Source organism: Apodemus sylvaticus, chromosome 2, assembly GCF_947179515.1.
Source record: "Apodemus sylvaticus chromosome 2, mApoSyl1.1, whole genome shotgun sequence".
In the NCBI taxonomy this organism is placed as follows: domain Eukaryota; kingdom Metazoa; phylum Chordata; class Mammalia; order Rodentia; family Muridae; genus Apodemus; species Apodemus sylvaticus.
Genome location: NC_067473.1, coordinates 32399057 through 32415828, shown reverse-complemented (window position 1 = coordinate 32415828; position 16772 = coordinate 32399057). Strand labels below are relative to the sequence as shown.

The 16772-nt window shown below is 34.8% G+C and overlaps 1 protein-coding gene across 3 annotated transcripts in view; it reads right to left on the bottom strand.

Annotated features, from left to right (window-relative positions):
* Glcci1 (glucocorticoid induced 1) overlaps nt 1-16772 on the bottom strand; it is a 75844-nt gene that overhangs the window by 41729 nt on the left and 17343 nt on the right. For all 3 annotated transcript variants that reach the window (XM_052173236.1, XM_052173237.1, XM_052173238.1), the window contains exon 2: nt 7801-7952. In XM_052173236.1, the coding sequence (XP_052029196.1) occupies nt 7801-7952 (152 nt within the window). The remainder of the gene's footprint in view (nt 1-7800; nt 7953-16772) is intronic.

Below are 16772 nucleotides of genomic sequence, written 5' to 3'. Positions count from 1 at the left end.
AGCAATACTACAGAGCAATAGTGTTAAAAACTGCATGGTATTGGTACAGTGACAGGCGGCGGATCAATGGAACAGGATTGAAGATGCAAATCGAAACAACCCTGATATTTCACCTTACACCAGTCAGAATGGCTAAGATTAAAAATTCAGGAGACAGCAGGTGTTGGCGAGGATGTGGAGAAAGAGGAACACTCCTCCACTGCTGGTGGGGTTGCAAATTGGTACAACCACTCTGGAAAGCAGTCTGGCGGTTCCTCCGAAAACTGGGCACCTCACTTCCAGAAGATCCTGCTATACCACTCCTGGGCATATACCCAGAGGATTCCCCACCATGTAATAAGGATACATGCTCCACTATGTTCATAGCAGCCCTATTTATAATAGCCAGAAGCTGGAAAGAACCCAGGTATCCCTCAATAGAAGAGTGGATGCAAAAAAATGTGGTATATCTACACAATGGAGTACTATTCAGCCATTAGAAACAATGAATTCATGAAATTCTTAGGCAAATGGATGGAGCTGGAGAACATCATACTAAGTGAGGTAACCCAGTCTCAAAAGATGAATCATGGTATGCACTCACTAATAAGTGGATATTAACCTAGAAAACTGGAATACCCAAAACATAATCCACAAATCAAATGAGGTACAAGAAGAACAGAGGAGTGGCTCCTTGTTCTGGAAAGACTCAGTGAAGCAGTATAGGGCAAAACCAGAACAGGGAAGTGGGAAGGGTTGGGTGGGAAAACAGAGGGAGGGAAGGGGGCTGATGGGACTTTCGGGGAGTGGGGGTCTAGAAAATGGGAAATCATTTGAAATGTAAATAAAAATATATCAAATAAAAAAAATAAAACAGTTGTTAAAAAAAGCACTATCCATCCATGCCTAATAAAAAAATAACAAAATTTTACAGATTTTTTTTTTTACTTCTTTTTACTATGAGAAAAAGATTAAGCTGATAAACTAGAAGCAACCTTAATCACCAGTGGACTTATCTTTTAATACCCACAGTAAATATGTGATTAGGTCAATTAAATATTAAGTTTACAGAAAAGGATATAAACGTGTGAATCATATAGTAGTCAATTTAATGAGCTATGTTTTTTGCTTTGTTTTGTTTTTTTGTTTGTTTTAGAAAAGTTACCACTATGTAACCCAGGTTGGTCTCAAAGGGCATCAAATCTCAATAAAGAAAAAGAACTTCATGAAATAAAGTTTCAAAATGACCAAGGTTAATAACATAATGCATATAGTCATGTGTTACATAATGACATTTCAAAAATGTATAAGGAATCATACAACAGGGATTCCATAAAATTATTAATGGAATTAAAAACACTCCTTTTGCCTAATTACAGTGCTTTTAACATGATCACATAATACATTTCATATTTACAATGAGGTTGCTGAAAACAAATACCACTTTGTCCACAGCTGTAAAAACATACAGTAGATGAAATTATGTTCCATATGTAATAATTGATAATAGATAATATCTTACATACTTAAAATACAATGCCTTATCATCAGAGCATGCACTTCCACACTAAAAAAGAAAATGAAAAATATCTACTGTAAAACAGCATGCGGTTTTCTCAACCTGAGCCTCAAATATCTCTTCACCAAGATATTATGGGCCAGCAATTGGCTAATATCATCTAGGTTTGCAGTCACTCTACATACTTATGCAATGATGAAACTGCATAAGGATATTTCTTAAAATGTGTCTCAGGTTGGAGAGATGGCTCAGTGGTTAAACTGCTCTTCCAAAGATCCCGAGTTCAAATCCCAGAAACCACATGGTGGCTCACAACCATCCATAATGAGATCTGATGCCCTCTTCTGGTGTGTCTGAAGACAGCCACAGTGTACTTAGATATAACAATAAATAAATCTTAAAAAAAAAAAAAAAGTGTCTCTGTTGTTTGCTAAATGATGTTGGATGCATTTGAAAAATTAGGATACTAAATTGTAAGTGTTGTTGTTATCCAAAAAAGTTATGAGAACGGACATAATCACTCCACAGTATATACGTATATCAACATATGCTACATACAATAAAAGTCTATGATTTTAGTTACAAAATACACTTACTTTAAAAAGAAGGAAAAAAAACCCCCTAACATTTCATTTAATTTAGATGTTACTGTTTATTGGTCCTTAATTTGAACATAAAGGTCAAAGACACATATTTCCACCATCTCTATGGGTTTCAACATAGCAGGCATTGATCTGAAAACAAGGTCTATCTCCAAAGCTCATTATCTTTTGACAACCTTAGGCTACTTCCTTTTTAAAGGCCCATATGCATGTACTTGTTTGAATTAAGAATTTCTCGCTAGCCATCAACTGTCAGGTAATTCAAACATAGAAATACCCAAGAAAGAAGATATTACTAATGCTCTTTACAAAGAAAAGACAAATATTTAATATCTGTAGCAAGATGAGACTACACTATATCCAATTGACTTTTGCCAAATTAAGAAGAGCTACTTCCCATCAGAGTTTGAGAGTCAATTCATGAACATGGATATAATCATAAAAGTAATTTTGTATGTTCATCTCCTGTATCATCAATTAAACTTACAGATGCTTTGGAGGTCAGACCATTTCTTGGGCATACAAGGCAAATACTAGATTAAATGCTATATAAATTAGTAGCAGTGAAGAACTGGAGAAACAAACAGAAGTCTAAGGATCAGCTCAATCTGGGCACTAGTCTCTTTATACCTAACAAGCTACATAAGATGTATATATCCATTGATTGTTTTAAGCCTTAAATTCATCAACTCAGAATTAAGTCTTTTATTTTATTTTCAATATCAAATTTCAAATAAATGAACTATATCCAAACCCAGGCATGGTAAGCTCTCCTTCTGTACTTCATGATTTCAAGGAAATTACTATGACCCTATTCTAGACATATGCAGGGTAAAAAAAACCCTCAGAAACAAAGCACATGCATACCACAAACTTAACCCATAGGCCTACATGTAAGCATATGTATAAGTATATGTATATGTGTTCATTTAGAACTAAACAATAGGAATCCTGACCATCCATACTCTGAAAGGACCTACTTCCTGGTTCACACTTCTGAGAGAGTGTGGACAGAATGTAATTGTGAGAATAGGGGTTGAAAAGTATATACTAAATATCTACAAATGTATAAAAGCACTTAAAATTACAGAATATAGTATGGGACAAAAAGATAATAGTTTAGACTTGGGATGTCCCATGTAGACATTTTCTGCCATATAACTGAGGAATCCAAGAATCTGCAATTCAAACTCAACTCTGTGGTCCTTAAAAAAATTTGTCAAAGTGGGAAGATAAGCCATATTTTATGTAACTACATAATTTATACACGTGTGCTTCATGGATGCTCATACTTACTAAGGTCCCTTAGCAAAATATTAAAATTGGCTTTTTCTACATCTAGTACTAAAACCTGTGTGTACGTATAGCATTTGCCACACTTAAGCATCATACTTAATTGTGTAATAAAGCATTAGGTTTCAATATACCAACTGCGCAGATAGAGGCACAGAGGTAACTTAGCCAGAACTGCTACACTTCTCTCCACTCCCAATTCTGCTGGCATTCTCCCCACCACAGCCTGGATTCCATACTCTCCAAGACAGTGTGCCCTTAATCCCTAGATCCTTATTCTCTGTGACTTCTCTTTAGCATCAGTCAATAAGCTTTCTTAGAAATGTTTCCTCTTTTGGCTTCTATGACTATACTAATCCACTTCTTCCTGCTTTTTGTTCCTAGGCTCCTGTTTCTTAAGAGTTGTTTTCAAAGATAAATAAAATACTGTTTTTGGATACCTGTCAGCACAAAACATATGTTTAATAAACAATAGATTTTTTTGTCTTGGTGGAAATGTAAGAACAGCAACTATTCTCAGCACCATTTCAGCTATTACACTAGGGAAGCCAGACAGAATATGTGTAAGAAATCTTTTAGAGTTAGGTCTTCTTTGAAGGTCTGATAGAATTCTGCACTGAAACCATCTGGTCCTGTGCTTTTTTTGGTTGGAAGACTTTCTATGACCCCTTCTATTTCTTTAGGCATTATGGGACTGTTTAGATGATCTATTTGGTCCTGATTTAATTTTGGTATTTGGTATCTGTCTAGGAAATTGTCCATTTCCTTCAGATTCTCCAGTTAGGTTGAGTATAGGCTTTTGTAGTAGGATCTGATGATTTTTTGAATTTCCTCAGTTTCTGTTGTTATATCACCCTTTTCATTTCTAAGTTTATTAATTTGGATACTTTCTCTGTGCCCTTTGGTCAGTCTGGCTAAGGGTTTATCTATCTTGTTGATTTTCTCAAAGAACCAGCTCCTGGATTCGTTGATTCTTTGTATGGTTCTCTTTGTTTCCACTTGATTGATTTCAGCCCTGAGTTTGATGATTTCCTGTCTTCTTCTCCTCCTGGGTGAAGGAGATTCTTTTCGTTCCAGAGTTTCACTTGTGCCATTAAGCTGCTAGTGAATGCTCTCTCCCGTTTCTTTTTGGCGGCATTCAGGGCTATTAGTTTTCCTCTTAGCACTGCTTTCATTGTGTCCCAAAGATCTGGGTATGTTGTGCCTTCATTTTCATTAAATTCTAAATTAATAGAATCCTTCACAATAGCCACAAATAGTATAAAGTACCTTGGGGTGACTCTTACCAAACATGTGAAAGATTTGTATGACAAGAACTTCAAGACTCTGAAGAAGGAAATGGAAGAAGACCTCAAAAAAATGGAAAAACCTCCCATGCTCATGGATCGGCAGGATTAATATAGTTAAAATGGCCATTTTGCCAAAAGCAATATACAGACTCAATGCAATACCCATCAAAATCCCAACTCAATACAATTAGCATATCAAATGGTTCCCATGAAGAAGGAAGAAGAGGTCCCTAATCCTGGAAAGCCTTGATCCAGCATTTAAAAAAAAAAAAAAAAAATCCCAACTCAATTCTTCACAGAGTTAGAAATTCTCAAATTCATCTGGAATAACAAAAAACTCAGGATAGCTAAAATTATTCTCAACAACAAAAGAAATTCTGGGGGAATCAGTATCCCTGACCTCAAGCAATACTACCAAGCAATAGTGTTAAAAACTGCATGGTATTGGTACAGTGACAGGCAGGCAGATTGAAGATTCAGAAATGAACCCACACACCTATGGCCACTTGATCCTCGACAAAGGGGCTGAAAACATCCAATGGAAAAAAGATAGCCTTTCAACAAATGGTGCTGGTTCAACTGGAGGTCAGCATGCAGAAGAATGCGAATTGATCCATCCTTGTCTCCTTGTACTAAGCTCAACTCCAAATGGATCAAGGACCTCCACATAAAGTCAGACACTCTGAAGCTAATAGAAAAGAAACTGGGGAAGACCCTTGAGGACATCGGTACAGGGGGGAAGTTTCTGAACAGATCACCAATAGCCTATGCTCTAAGATCAAGAACAGACAAATGGAACCTCATAAAATTACAAAGTTTCTGTAGGGCAAAGGACGCCATCAAAAAGACAAATCGGCAACCAACAAATTGGGAAAAGATCTTCACCAACCATACATCAGATAGAGGGCTAATATCCAATATATATAAAGAACACAAGAAGTTAGACTCCAGAAAACCAAATAATCCTATTAAAAAATGGGGTACAGAGTTAAACAAAGAATTTTCACCTGAAGAACTTCGAATGGCAGAGAAGCATCTTAAAAAATGCTCAACTTCATTAGTCATTAGGGAAAATGCAAATCAAAACAACCCTGAGATTTCATCTTACACCAGTCAGAATGGCTAAGATTAAAAACTCAGGAGACAGCAGGTGTTGGCAAGGATGTGGAGAAAGAGGAACACTCCTCCACTGCTGGTGGGGTTGCAAATTGGTACAACCACTCTGGAAAGCAGTCTGGCGGTTCCTCCGAAAACTGGGCACCTCACTTCCAGAAGATCCTGCTATACCACTCCTGGGCATATACCCAGAGGATTCCCCACCATGTAATAAGGATACATGCTCCACTATGTTCATAGCAGCCCTATTTATAATAGCCAGAAGCTGGAAAGAACCCAGGTATCCCTCAATAGAAGAGTGGATGCAAAAAATGTGGTATATCTACACAATGGAGTACTATTCAGCCATTAGAAACAATGAATTCATGAAATTCTTAGGCAAATGGATGGAGCTGGAGAACATCATACTAAGTGAGGTAACCCAGTCTCAAAAGATGAATCATGGTATGCACTCACTAATAAGTGGATATTAACCTAGAAAACTGGAATACCCAAAACATAATCCACAAATCAAATGAGGTACAAGAAGAAAGGAGGAGTGGCCCCTTGTTCTGGAAAGACTCAGTGAAGCAGTATAGGGTAAAACCAGAACAGGGAAGTGGAAGGGGTGGTGGGAAAACAGGGGGAGGGAAGGGGGCTTATGGAACTTTCGGGGAGTGGGGGTCTAGAAAATGGGAAATCATTTGAAATGTAAATAAAAAAATATATCGAATAAAAAGATAAAAAAAACAAAAGAAATCTTTTAGCATGATCATGGGCAAGTCGTTTTGTTTCTCTGAGTTTCTGTTTCCCATGTGAATTACAATGCAATGTTCTTGTAAAAATTAAACAAGAAAAAGGTAATAAAACAAACAATTTATGGTATAAAGTTAAAATGTTTCCTTCTCTAGTTGCTTCCAAATGAATGAATCTAGTTCTTTCGTCCCTTTGTATACCTTTCTAACCCTATGCTCTGATTCATTTGGTGTGTTCTCTTTTATCCTTTATACCTACACTTTCACAACCAGAATCCAACTCTTCTAGAAAATGATTCTCAGTCATCTCTATGTGTGCCTCCCTCTAAATGCTTGGGCCCACATCTGTAAGGTGTGCAAATCATTTCTGCTGAGAATCCCATTGCTTGCCATATCAAATTTATGCTTTTCCCAGTTAAAACAAAAAAAAAAAAAAGCAAAGGTTGCATCATAAAAAAAATTATGAAGAAGAGCTGATAGGATGGACGATGATAGAAGCAACTCATTTCTGTTTCCAACAAACTGATAAGAAGGGTTTTCAGAGACCACGTCCAAAATGCTCCCTCCTTCATTTCCCTCATACTTCAAGCAAGAAACACTAATTCTTTGTAAAACTATAAAGCCCCAAATGTTCTTATTCTGAATGTCCTTACCTTTACATATTCCCTAATCTAATAGGTACTTAGTATCTTCTACCCCTACCTGTTTAACATGTTCTTTATGCCCAATAAAAATCACTTATATTTTTAATGAAATTCATGATTTCTTAAGAAATATTTGGTGGTGATAGAATCTAAACTCAGATCATAATCAATGAAGATGTTTAGATACTTTTTTTCTGATATGAGAAGAAATATTCTTCAAATCAAAAGGCTAAGGAATCTTCTAAAATAGGAGAAGTTAAGAAAATGGTAAATTTCCTATTTCACTGGTGTTAAGCCTTGCCTCCATAACAGGAAAAAAAGAGCCCTTCAACATATTCATGCTGTTAATACTCTGTGAGCTATTTTTCAAGACCTGTGCAAACTTTTCTTAAACAAATTTTTCAAAATCCATCCTAATCATTATCTCCATCTTATTAAAAAAGCAATTCTTAAAATGACAGCATGTCTGCAAAATCGTAATGCAGCCTGCATTTACTTATTAAATAACTAAAATTCTCCATAGTTGAGTAACAAATCATTATTATGCTGCATATTTAAAACAAGGGATTCTGCTTTGGTTGGGCGTATTTCATATTCAGAATAATTTAATTACATTCTGGTTACCTGAGTCGCTTTATCTTTCATGCATGAAGGGTAGTGAACATGGGGGTCCCGTGGCCACTGTCCTGTGAGGTATGGTCCTGTTATCGTATCCAAAGAAGAGGTTCGCCTTATTGTATTAGAGGTTCGAATTTGCTGAGACTTTGGCCTGTCCACTAAAAAAGTGAAAAAAAAAAATAGACTATATGTTAGAGCATATTTTTAAATTCATAAACTTCAGAGCTTGTAAATGTCACTTTACCACTTTTTCCTGTAACACAGACACCCCCAAACACTTCTTATATAAGCTGATGAAAGTTATGGACCCTTTTCCAAGGAAATGCATTCATATATATAATAAACACATCTTGAGGATTTTCACATACACTTGAAAGCCCAACTATTTTAGGCATCTGTAATGAAATCCACACATCATCTCTATTACAGCTTTAATTAAGATTCATTCCATCATGCCTCACAAACTGCCAGTTTTGTTTGTAAATGCCATCTCTGCATTTATTTCAATTAAATCTTACAGCGACTCCTCATTACCACTGCTAAAATTAATTCCATGGTTATCATCTATTTTATGAAGTAAATGATTTCTACAATTTGACTCTCATTTATCTCAATATTTGTTATTTTGCTACTCCTCCACATGCCTATTCTAGAGTCACATGAATAATTTGTATTTTTTCAAAAGTATAAGGTGCTATCTCTATCTCTGAACTTTCTACATCATCAGTATATAATTCTGTCCTTCCAAGTTCATCTGGAAAACTCTTACTGATCTCCAAGGCCAGTTCAGATGTCAGACATCATACCAATGCTGTGAAACCTTGCTCAACATCCTTTTCTCTCTTTTTCTAGTTAAGAAATTTTCAATCACTTCTGCTTTCATGGTACCCTAAGCTTGTCTTTCTCTTCCACAAAAACACAATTTCAGATACTACAGACTGAAAGGAATCTGATGTTTAATAGTTAATGAATTTACTCAGGACCATACAAATAACATTCACAAAGAACTTCATATTTTAATTCAATATCTGTATTTTCAGATGAAGACCTCAAAGCAGTAGAGGGAATTCACTGTGTAATAGAAATAGAGCAAAATGAAAGGAAAAATGAACAGAGGGATCTCTGGATATTCTATACAGTTCTATCAATATGCTTCAACAATTCAATTGTCTTCCCAAGTCAGGTCCCATAAGTATCTATTGAAAATCAAAATCATCACATGAAAAACATAACATATAAAGAAACAAGATTTTTCCATGTATCCAACACAAATATCTTACTACCAGTGTATATACCTATAATAAAGTCCAGAGGATTGAGAACCAATACAGATCCAAGACTTCTAAAGCTTTACCAGTCCCCTTTAGTTATGCAATGTATATTGTCCATAAAACTAAAGTCATGGAAAATATTTTGATTTGTCACTGTCACTAAGCTATCTTTTTGAAACCAGAAAGCACTACTAGTTTATTAAAATAGAGAGAAATAATACTATATACTTTGATGTTATATTATTTAGCCACTATTTTAAAAATGTAACTTGTTTTACCTAAGAATTATTGGAGAAAAATCTGAAAATTACCAATTCCCTCTTTAATCTTATAACTTAATGAAAGAAAGGAGAAAATCTAATGTTGTCTATTTCTGCTTAGAATTATTTGTAATTTTCTTTGGGAAAGAAAAGAAAAGAAAAGAAAAGAAAAGAAAAGAAAAGAAAAGAAAAGAAAAGAAAAGAAAAGAAAAGAAAAGAAAACCATGATTAATTGTCCTGGGTAGTGTAGAAGTTACATTTTGGTTTTAGACGACAAGGCAACTTGTCAATTTAAATAAAAAACTTTAATACAGAGTGAGCCACTTTATCTGTTACTTAGAAATGCACTCTAATATGTCTAAACTATTAAGTTCTAAAAACTTTGTGAAAAAATTCATTTATATTTTAGTTCTTTACAATTTGATACATGTACAATTCCTAACATTATCATTATAACATGTGCACTGTAATTAAAATCTGTTTCATTTACTGATTTTTGCTTTTAAATAATGACAAGCTGAACATTAGGATCCTGTTTTCTATATAATTTATCTTATATGTTTATTCTTTAATTTTCAGTATTTACCAATCAAATTTAATATGCATATTTTGTACATATTATCTAATCAAATTTTATTGTAAATAGTGAGTTTATCCCACTGATTTCACTAGTTACAACAGCATGGAGTATATTTTTTCCTATTTTATAATCCTTCCTACTTGCTTTTGCTTTACTATTTTTCCTGTTTCCCTTTCTTACCCCCTCTTTTAATTCTTTCCAATAGTTTTCCCACTTTATAAAACCAATATTTACTAATTTTATCAACTATGAAAAACAAAATTATTTTTTCTCTTTAATTTGGTTTCTCATGACTTTAAAGTTTTTGAAAGTTACTTTATACTTCTATCAAAAAGAATGAAAACAATTACTCCTTTATTGACAAAGCTAATACTTATAGCAGTTGCCTGCTAATAAAAAAGGACACAGAAAATCAAGTAAAAACTACATATCTCTACTTAATCCATTCTAAAATATTTGAAAGTTATATGTAGTTTGTGTGCTTTTAAAACTCTTTTTAAGCTGAGGATGTAGATCACTGATCAGTACGTGATACTGGGTTCAGTACCTATCACTACAAAACACCAAAATCCTTTTAATCTTAAGGTAAATAAATACAGATTTAAAAAATTATTTTGTATGTATGTTCATGTATGAATATACTCAGATATTTATATACAGGTGTGTATTGCCATGCATGTAAAGGTCACAGGTGGATGTAAAGTATGCTCCTCAACCGACAATGGCAGTATTCTATGAACTGACTAGCCAGAATAGCTCCAATTACCAAATACATTAATCTTAGATTTATCTGAGGATTTATCATAAACAGGAAAACTATTTCAACAAACTCAACTGGTCATATTGTCTGAATTGTCAATGAGTTAGGGTTTGACTCACTCAAAATCTAAGCCTAGATGCCCTTAAATTTTATTGATTTGTATATATTCATCACTAATTCCAGTTTTACATTTTAGCCCAATAAATCCAACTGCTAACATACTACAACAGGATGTCTAACTAATTTGTTCCCAGTATTTGTGTATATGTTTTTTTCCAGTGGTAATTACTGAAGACCAGTATTTTGAAAATCTGATATATTAAGATACTAATCTCCAGTGGAAAGTTAACGTGGAATTTCCACCAAAACCAACCAAGCAAACAAACAAAAAACAAAACTAAACAAACAAACAAACAAAAAAACCAATTTTGAGAATGCTAGAAACTTAGTTTAGCTATAGGGTAAAACAAGTCACCAGACCCTGCAAATTATACTTAAAAAGGAGTAAAGATGTCATATTTCTGACCATGATGAATAATATAAAGCATATAATAAAAGAACTCCTGTTCTTTATTGGACTTTAACACATTTCAGTCTGGCTACCCTATACTCAGCTCACCCTGTGTGTAGACAGAATCTGTCAATTCTCTGTGTTTAGAGCTCAATCAACTCAAGATGAGCAAAGCATTCCATTTACTATGACACAAGCAAAGCATAAACTTCAATCACTTATATTTAAATCTTTAAATAGAGTGATCGTTCCCTGAAGTATAGTATAAACAGCAACTCTATAAAACAGATGTCACAACAGCACTAACAGGAATCAATTACTTTATCCTTAATTCAAGAAGCTCATTACTGCAACTGCAAAGTATCCTAACTGGAAAAGTATTCAGCAACATGTCTAATACAACTAAGCACTAACATTATTTCTTCTAATTATTTTGTGTGCAGAAATCATATTAGCATTTTGTTACAAATAATGAACTAATAATACCAGCCAATCGTTACCATCTGTCATCCCAGCAACATAATCTTATAGGGAAATGGAAGCAGAGGAAGGAACATCTGCAGAAACTCTCAGCCAGCTAGCAGATCAGATGTAACAAAGAAGTGACCTTTCTAAGACAAGATAGGAAAACAAAGCGACACCTGAGTTATCCTCAGTCCTTCACAGACATGCCTTGGTACACACACATACCAAAACACAAAATATGTCTTTGTTTATCACCAAGCATGATTTGTCTGTTAATCCTAACACTCAGCTGTTGAATCAGCAGGAATCCTGAAGTCAACACTATCCTGAGATGCACAGCAAATGCCAGTCTAGGAGAGTTTGGTAGAAGAAATCTGAATTTTTCAAATAAACTTTTTGTGGTACCAGATCACTCAAAAACCAATGGACTGAATCTTTAGGATTCAGGTGAGCATGCACACATGCACACACACACACACACACACACACACACACACACACTTCACTCCACTTAAGGGCATCAAAAGCTTGACTTAAGAAAACATCCTTCTACATAAAGGGCAATCAGTTCTTTGAAATTTGCAATGACAAGCTCTAGAGCTAACTAATTAACTTTTATAAAGAGTCAGATCTTCAAAAAGTCACTTTCCAAACTAAGCACTGGCTATTCAGCAAAATTTCAATTTTAAGCAAAGGCTCAAGTGAATGCTTACAAACACTAGGAAGATAAAAGCTGAATGAAGATTTGGTTAGCATTAAGGATGTTTTAAGAGCATATAGAAACATGTCTTATTATTTATTCACATAAAGTTTAATTGGATTTATGCTACACAATGGTCCTCCCAGAAGCTTTATTTTACCAAATGCAAACCCTAGTGCTAGGTACAGGTACATCATGTTTTTGGTCACAGTTAATCTAGAGACGTCCCACCAAATAAATAAATACATACATACATACATACGTATGTATGTATGTATGTATGTATGTATGTATGTATGTATGTATGTTACAGATAGATAGTAGATAAGAGAGACAGACACACACACAGGCTGTTGTCCCTTCTCTTGGCTGAGCACCAGACTCTGATGATGAGAACTGTTGAAGACTTCAGATATTTTGCTCACAGGGCATGGAGAAGTCAAGTGGGTGCTGACCAAGAAGCTTTGCTGCCAGTTTTCACAGTACCAGCAGGAGCTAATGTGGGTTGCTGAGAGGAAGTTAGCAACAGCTTTACCCAACTGAGAACTTTGTGAACCACAATGACCAGTGTGACAAGATATCCCCATGGGTGCAACAGTAGCATGAAATGTTACAATGGTAAACAACTGCTTTCTGATTGGATTTAACACCTACTCCACAAAGGAAAAGCATTTCTTGCACTGCTAACCCAGTTGAAAACCCACAATTGATACGTTCATGGGCCCCAGGGGGTGAGCCTATTATCATTACTTTGCTAAAAGAACACAATCTCAAACTGTCCTGTAAATTCATAACTATCTATCTATAGATTAATGCAGCTATCAATCCTCAATTTAAGTTTCTTTGCACAGTGGGTGGTGGTTAAGGCAGGAATTCACAACTAATAAGTATGCATGTGCTCCCATCATAAGTAGACCATCTTAATCATGCCCTCTCCCCAGGCTTCAGGGACAAGGCAGATTTTAAGAGCCAGAGGTTAGGGAGTAGCAGAGTGAAACAGTGTCTACTAGACATAACAAGATAATTAAACTCAGCAACTCACATTAGCTGTGACTGCATGCACAACAGTAAACAAGTCAATGCCTTAGTATAGAAGAGGGAGGGGTTCGCAAACACCCCTACTCCTGAGGACCTACTGATAGTTGATGCCTTCTTGGCAAGGATAAATACAGCTTCTTTAAGGAAATGATCCCTACTGGAGGGTCAACCATACTCCAGTGGCTGATCCTATACCCTTTGAGAATAATAACAGCACCAGTTGGACTCAGTTGGTTATTTAAAAAAAAAGGGGGGGGGGCAAGTGAAGGTGGATCTGGGAGAAGTTATGGAAATGGAGTGGGAGGAAAGAGAAAAAGTGGGATAAAGATTTAAGCACTTAAAGCATTTACTTGGAATGTAAATGAAATTTGACAACAATAAAAGTCATTTACTATAAGCAGTCTCAATAACTATTAAATACTTTTTTATACAACCAAAATGTCAGGACTTTAATACATAAGCAGAGTGAAGCTGATATTTAAGCAGGGTGAAACTTCAACCATAACAACTTAATTTTACTGAAGGATTTAATCCTGAATCTGAAATTACAATACTATGAATTGATCTTATAAAACAACCTTTACCTTTTAAAGATACTACTTTATAATGATTAACCTATTTTAATCTTCAGAGAAATCAAAATAGCAAATGTATCAAGACCGCAGGACATTATTTTAGTGGCTTTTCCCTAATTTCAAAATATTCAAAAATTATATATATTTTATCTGAGATTTGAAAAATAGCCATAAATATATACAGTAGGAAATGCCCACCATTGGTTTATTATAGTTAAAGAAAAAAATTGACAAAGTTCCATTCATAAATAAATTTAGCTATAATATATTTGTAATGAGAACAATTATCTTAGAAAGTAGTTTTAACTATAATTTACTATATATTATATAAATATAAATATTTAAATATCACTACTACCAAATTATATTTTCTCTTGCCTCATAGGTACAAAGAATGACTTTCAAACTAGACAACTGAGAATAAAAAAAAAAAAAAAAAAAAAAAAAGCAGGGCCAGACATAGTGGTGCACTCCTTAAACCTAGCACTTAGGAAGCAGAGGCAGGAGAATTTCTATGAGTTTGAAGCCATCCAAGGCTACACAAGTTCCATGCCAGTCAAGGATACATCATAAGACCCTAACTGAGAAAACAGAAGGGAAATAGAGCAATGAGGTCCATGTCTACCTATCTAATGCATAGTAATATTGATTATTTAATATAACTACAACTAGTTTAGATTTTGCAAAGTCTACATGTTCCAGAAATTTCACCAGCAGCCTCTATTTGTCTACCTCGGCATAAAAATAATGAAAAATTATATTAATACACAAGCACTGTCATAGTCCACTTTGCTGGAATAACAGACTATTAGAAATGAGATAATTTGTAAACAAAAGAGATTCATAGTTCATACAGCTAGGAAATTCAAAGGCATGGTACCAGCATCTGCTTGGCTTCTGGTGAGAATCTTATTGTAGCCTGAATACTCAGCAGAGGAAAAAAGGCAGTTGGTGTGTGTAAAAGGCAGAACATAAGGGCTCACCTTGCTTTAAGTAACTGATCATCACACGCTAGCTAAGTGGCTCCTGCAGAAGCAAGCACTAGCTCCTTCACTCTTGTGATACAGCACTAATGTAGTCATCAGCACTCTAATAATCTAAGCACTTCTTACTAGGCTCTATCTCCCAACAGTCAAATTAATATACTCAGCCATTATTTAAAACCTATACACAACCACAACAGTTATACAAAATAAAATCACAAATTCAAATGAACTTTAGATAAGAAAAAAAAGGCTAATTGATTTGAATATGCTATCTGAAATAAAACCGAAAGGAGAAAACTAAAGTCCTATCAGTAGACACAATGTGGCAAAACAATAAATGACTGACAATGCAGGCAAAGAAGGTCCAACATATGTCTAACAAGCATTCCTAAAGAACTCTTCTGTTCAAAAGAATACAATAGGGGAAAGATAATTTAACTATTTATTCCTAAAATAAAACTTGAAACTATATACTAAAAGAAGAAAAATAGCTAATTGATCTAGAACAATTTAAATGAAATATATTTTCTGAAATATATTTCAATAAAATCAAAATTATCTTTAAAGTATATAGCCATGGTTAAAAATTACAACTGAGAAAATATCACAGAAGAGGATGCAGAATGAAGATAAGAGCTGGATAACGGAGTGGAGTTCTGTGAAAAGCTTTCCTCAGGACATGACTAAGCTGTTGCACTCACTAATTCATAGCCGAGGTGGTTATTTTCATAAGACCTGCTCAAGAGCAAGCCAGCCAAAATTCTAGTACAGGCAACAGAGATGCTCTCCAGGACCACCACTTATTGAGGAGCTATTATTGGCAACTGATGGTTGCCAGAAGAAGGAAAAGTTCTTTTTTCTCTGAAGGTGTGGTCACTAGTAAGTTTCTCTGGCTCCATACGGACACATGTGCAGCCCTAATTGGACTTAACAGGTTATACCAAAAACAAAAAACAAAAATCAAACAAAATCAAAAAAAAAGAAGAGCTGGGAGGGGGACAGATTGAAAGGACTACAAGAAGGTAAGAGAAATAGGAGGAGTGGTTAAAATATTTCATTATAAAAATGTATGATAGTCTCAAGAATAAAGAAAAATTATAATGAAAACTCTATGAGTTTTACTATGCACATCAGTAAGAATTAAAATAATACTCTTCTTGAGTCTATTTTGAAAGAATCTACCATAGATGGAATTGAACCTAAAGTCTGCAAAGCAATTAAGGATGGTGGGAATGTACGGACATGTAGTTACATTTAGCATGTATCTTTGAAAGAGGAGAAAGTATATTCAAGTAAATCAAATAAATACTGAACTACATAAATGAAATTAGTGTTTTTCTTAACTACTAAATTTAAGACAAAATTTTCAGAATATGTGACTGTGTGATGTTGAATTCTTTCTAAAACCAGACTCAGAGAGAATAGCTTTGTGTGTGTGTGTGTGTGTGTGTGCGCGCGTGCGTGTGTGTGTGTGTGTGTGTGTGTGTGTGTGTGAGCGTGCGTGTGTAAAATCTCATATTCAACTATACTTTCATTGTGTTTGACTAGGTTTAGAAATGTGTTTGTTCACATAAAGACAGAAATTAGTTTCTGCTCAATCTAGAGAGGAAACTAACTGAAATCTGAGCCCCCACCTGCACTCTACTAATACAATTTTGACCTGTTCTCATCTTCAAAAGCTGACAATCACAGGATAAAGCTAAAGGGCAGCCTAGAGAAGCCTGTGTCAGATACTAAGAAGGGATCAAGAAACAGGAATCTGTACATTCCTTTAAGAAAAATGGTTGAAGACCCACAAATTACAGAGGGTGCCATATGACAAAGAGATCACA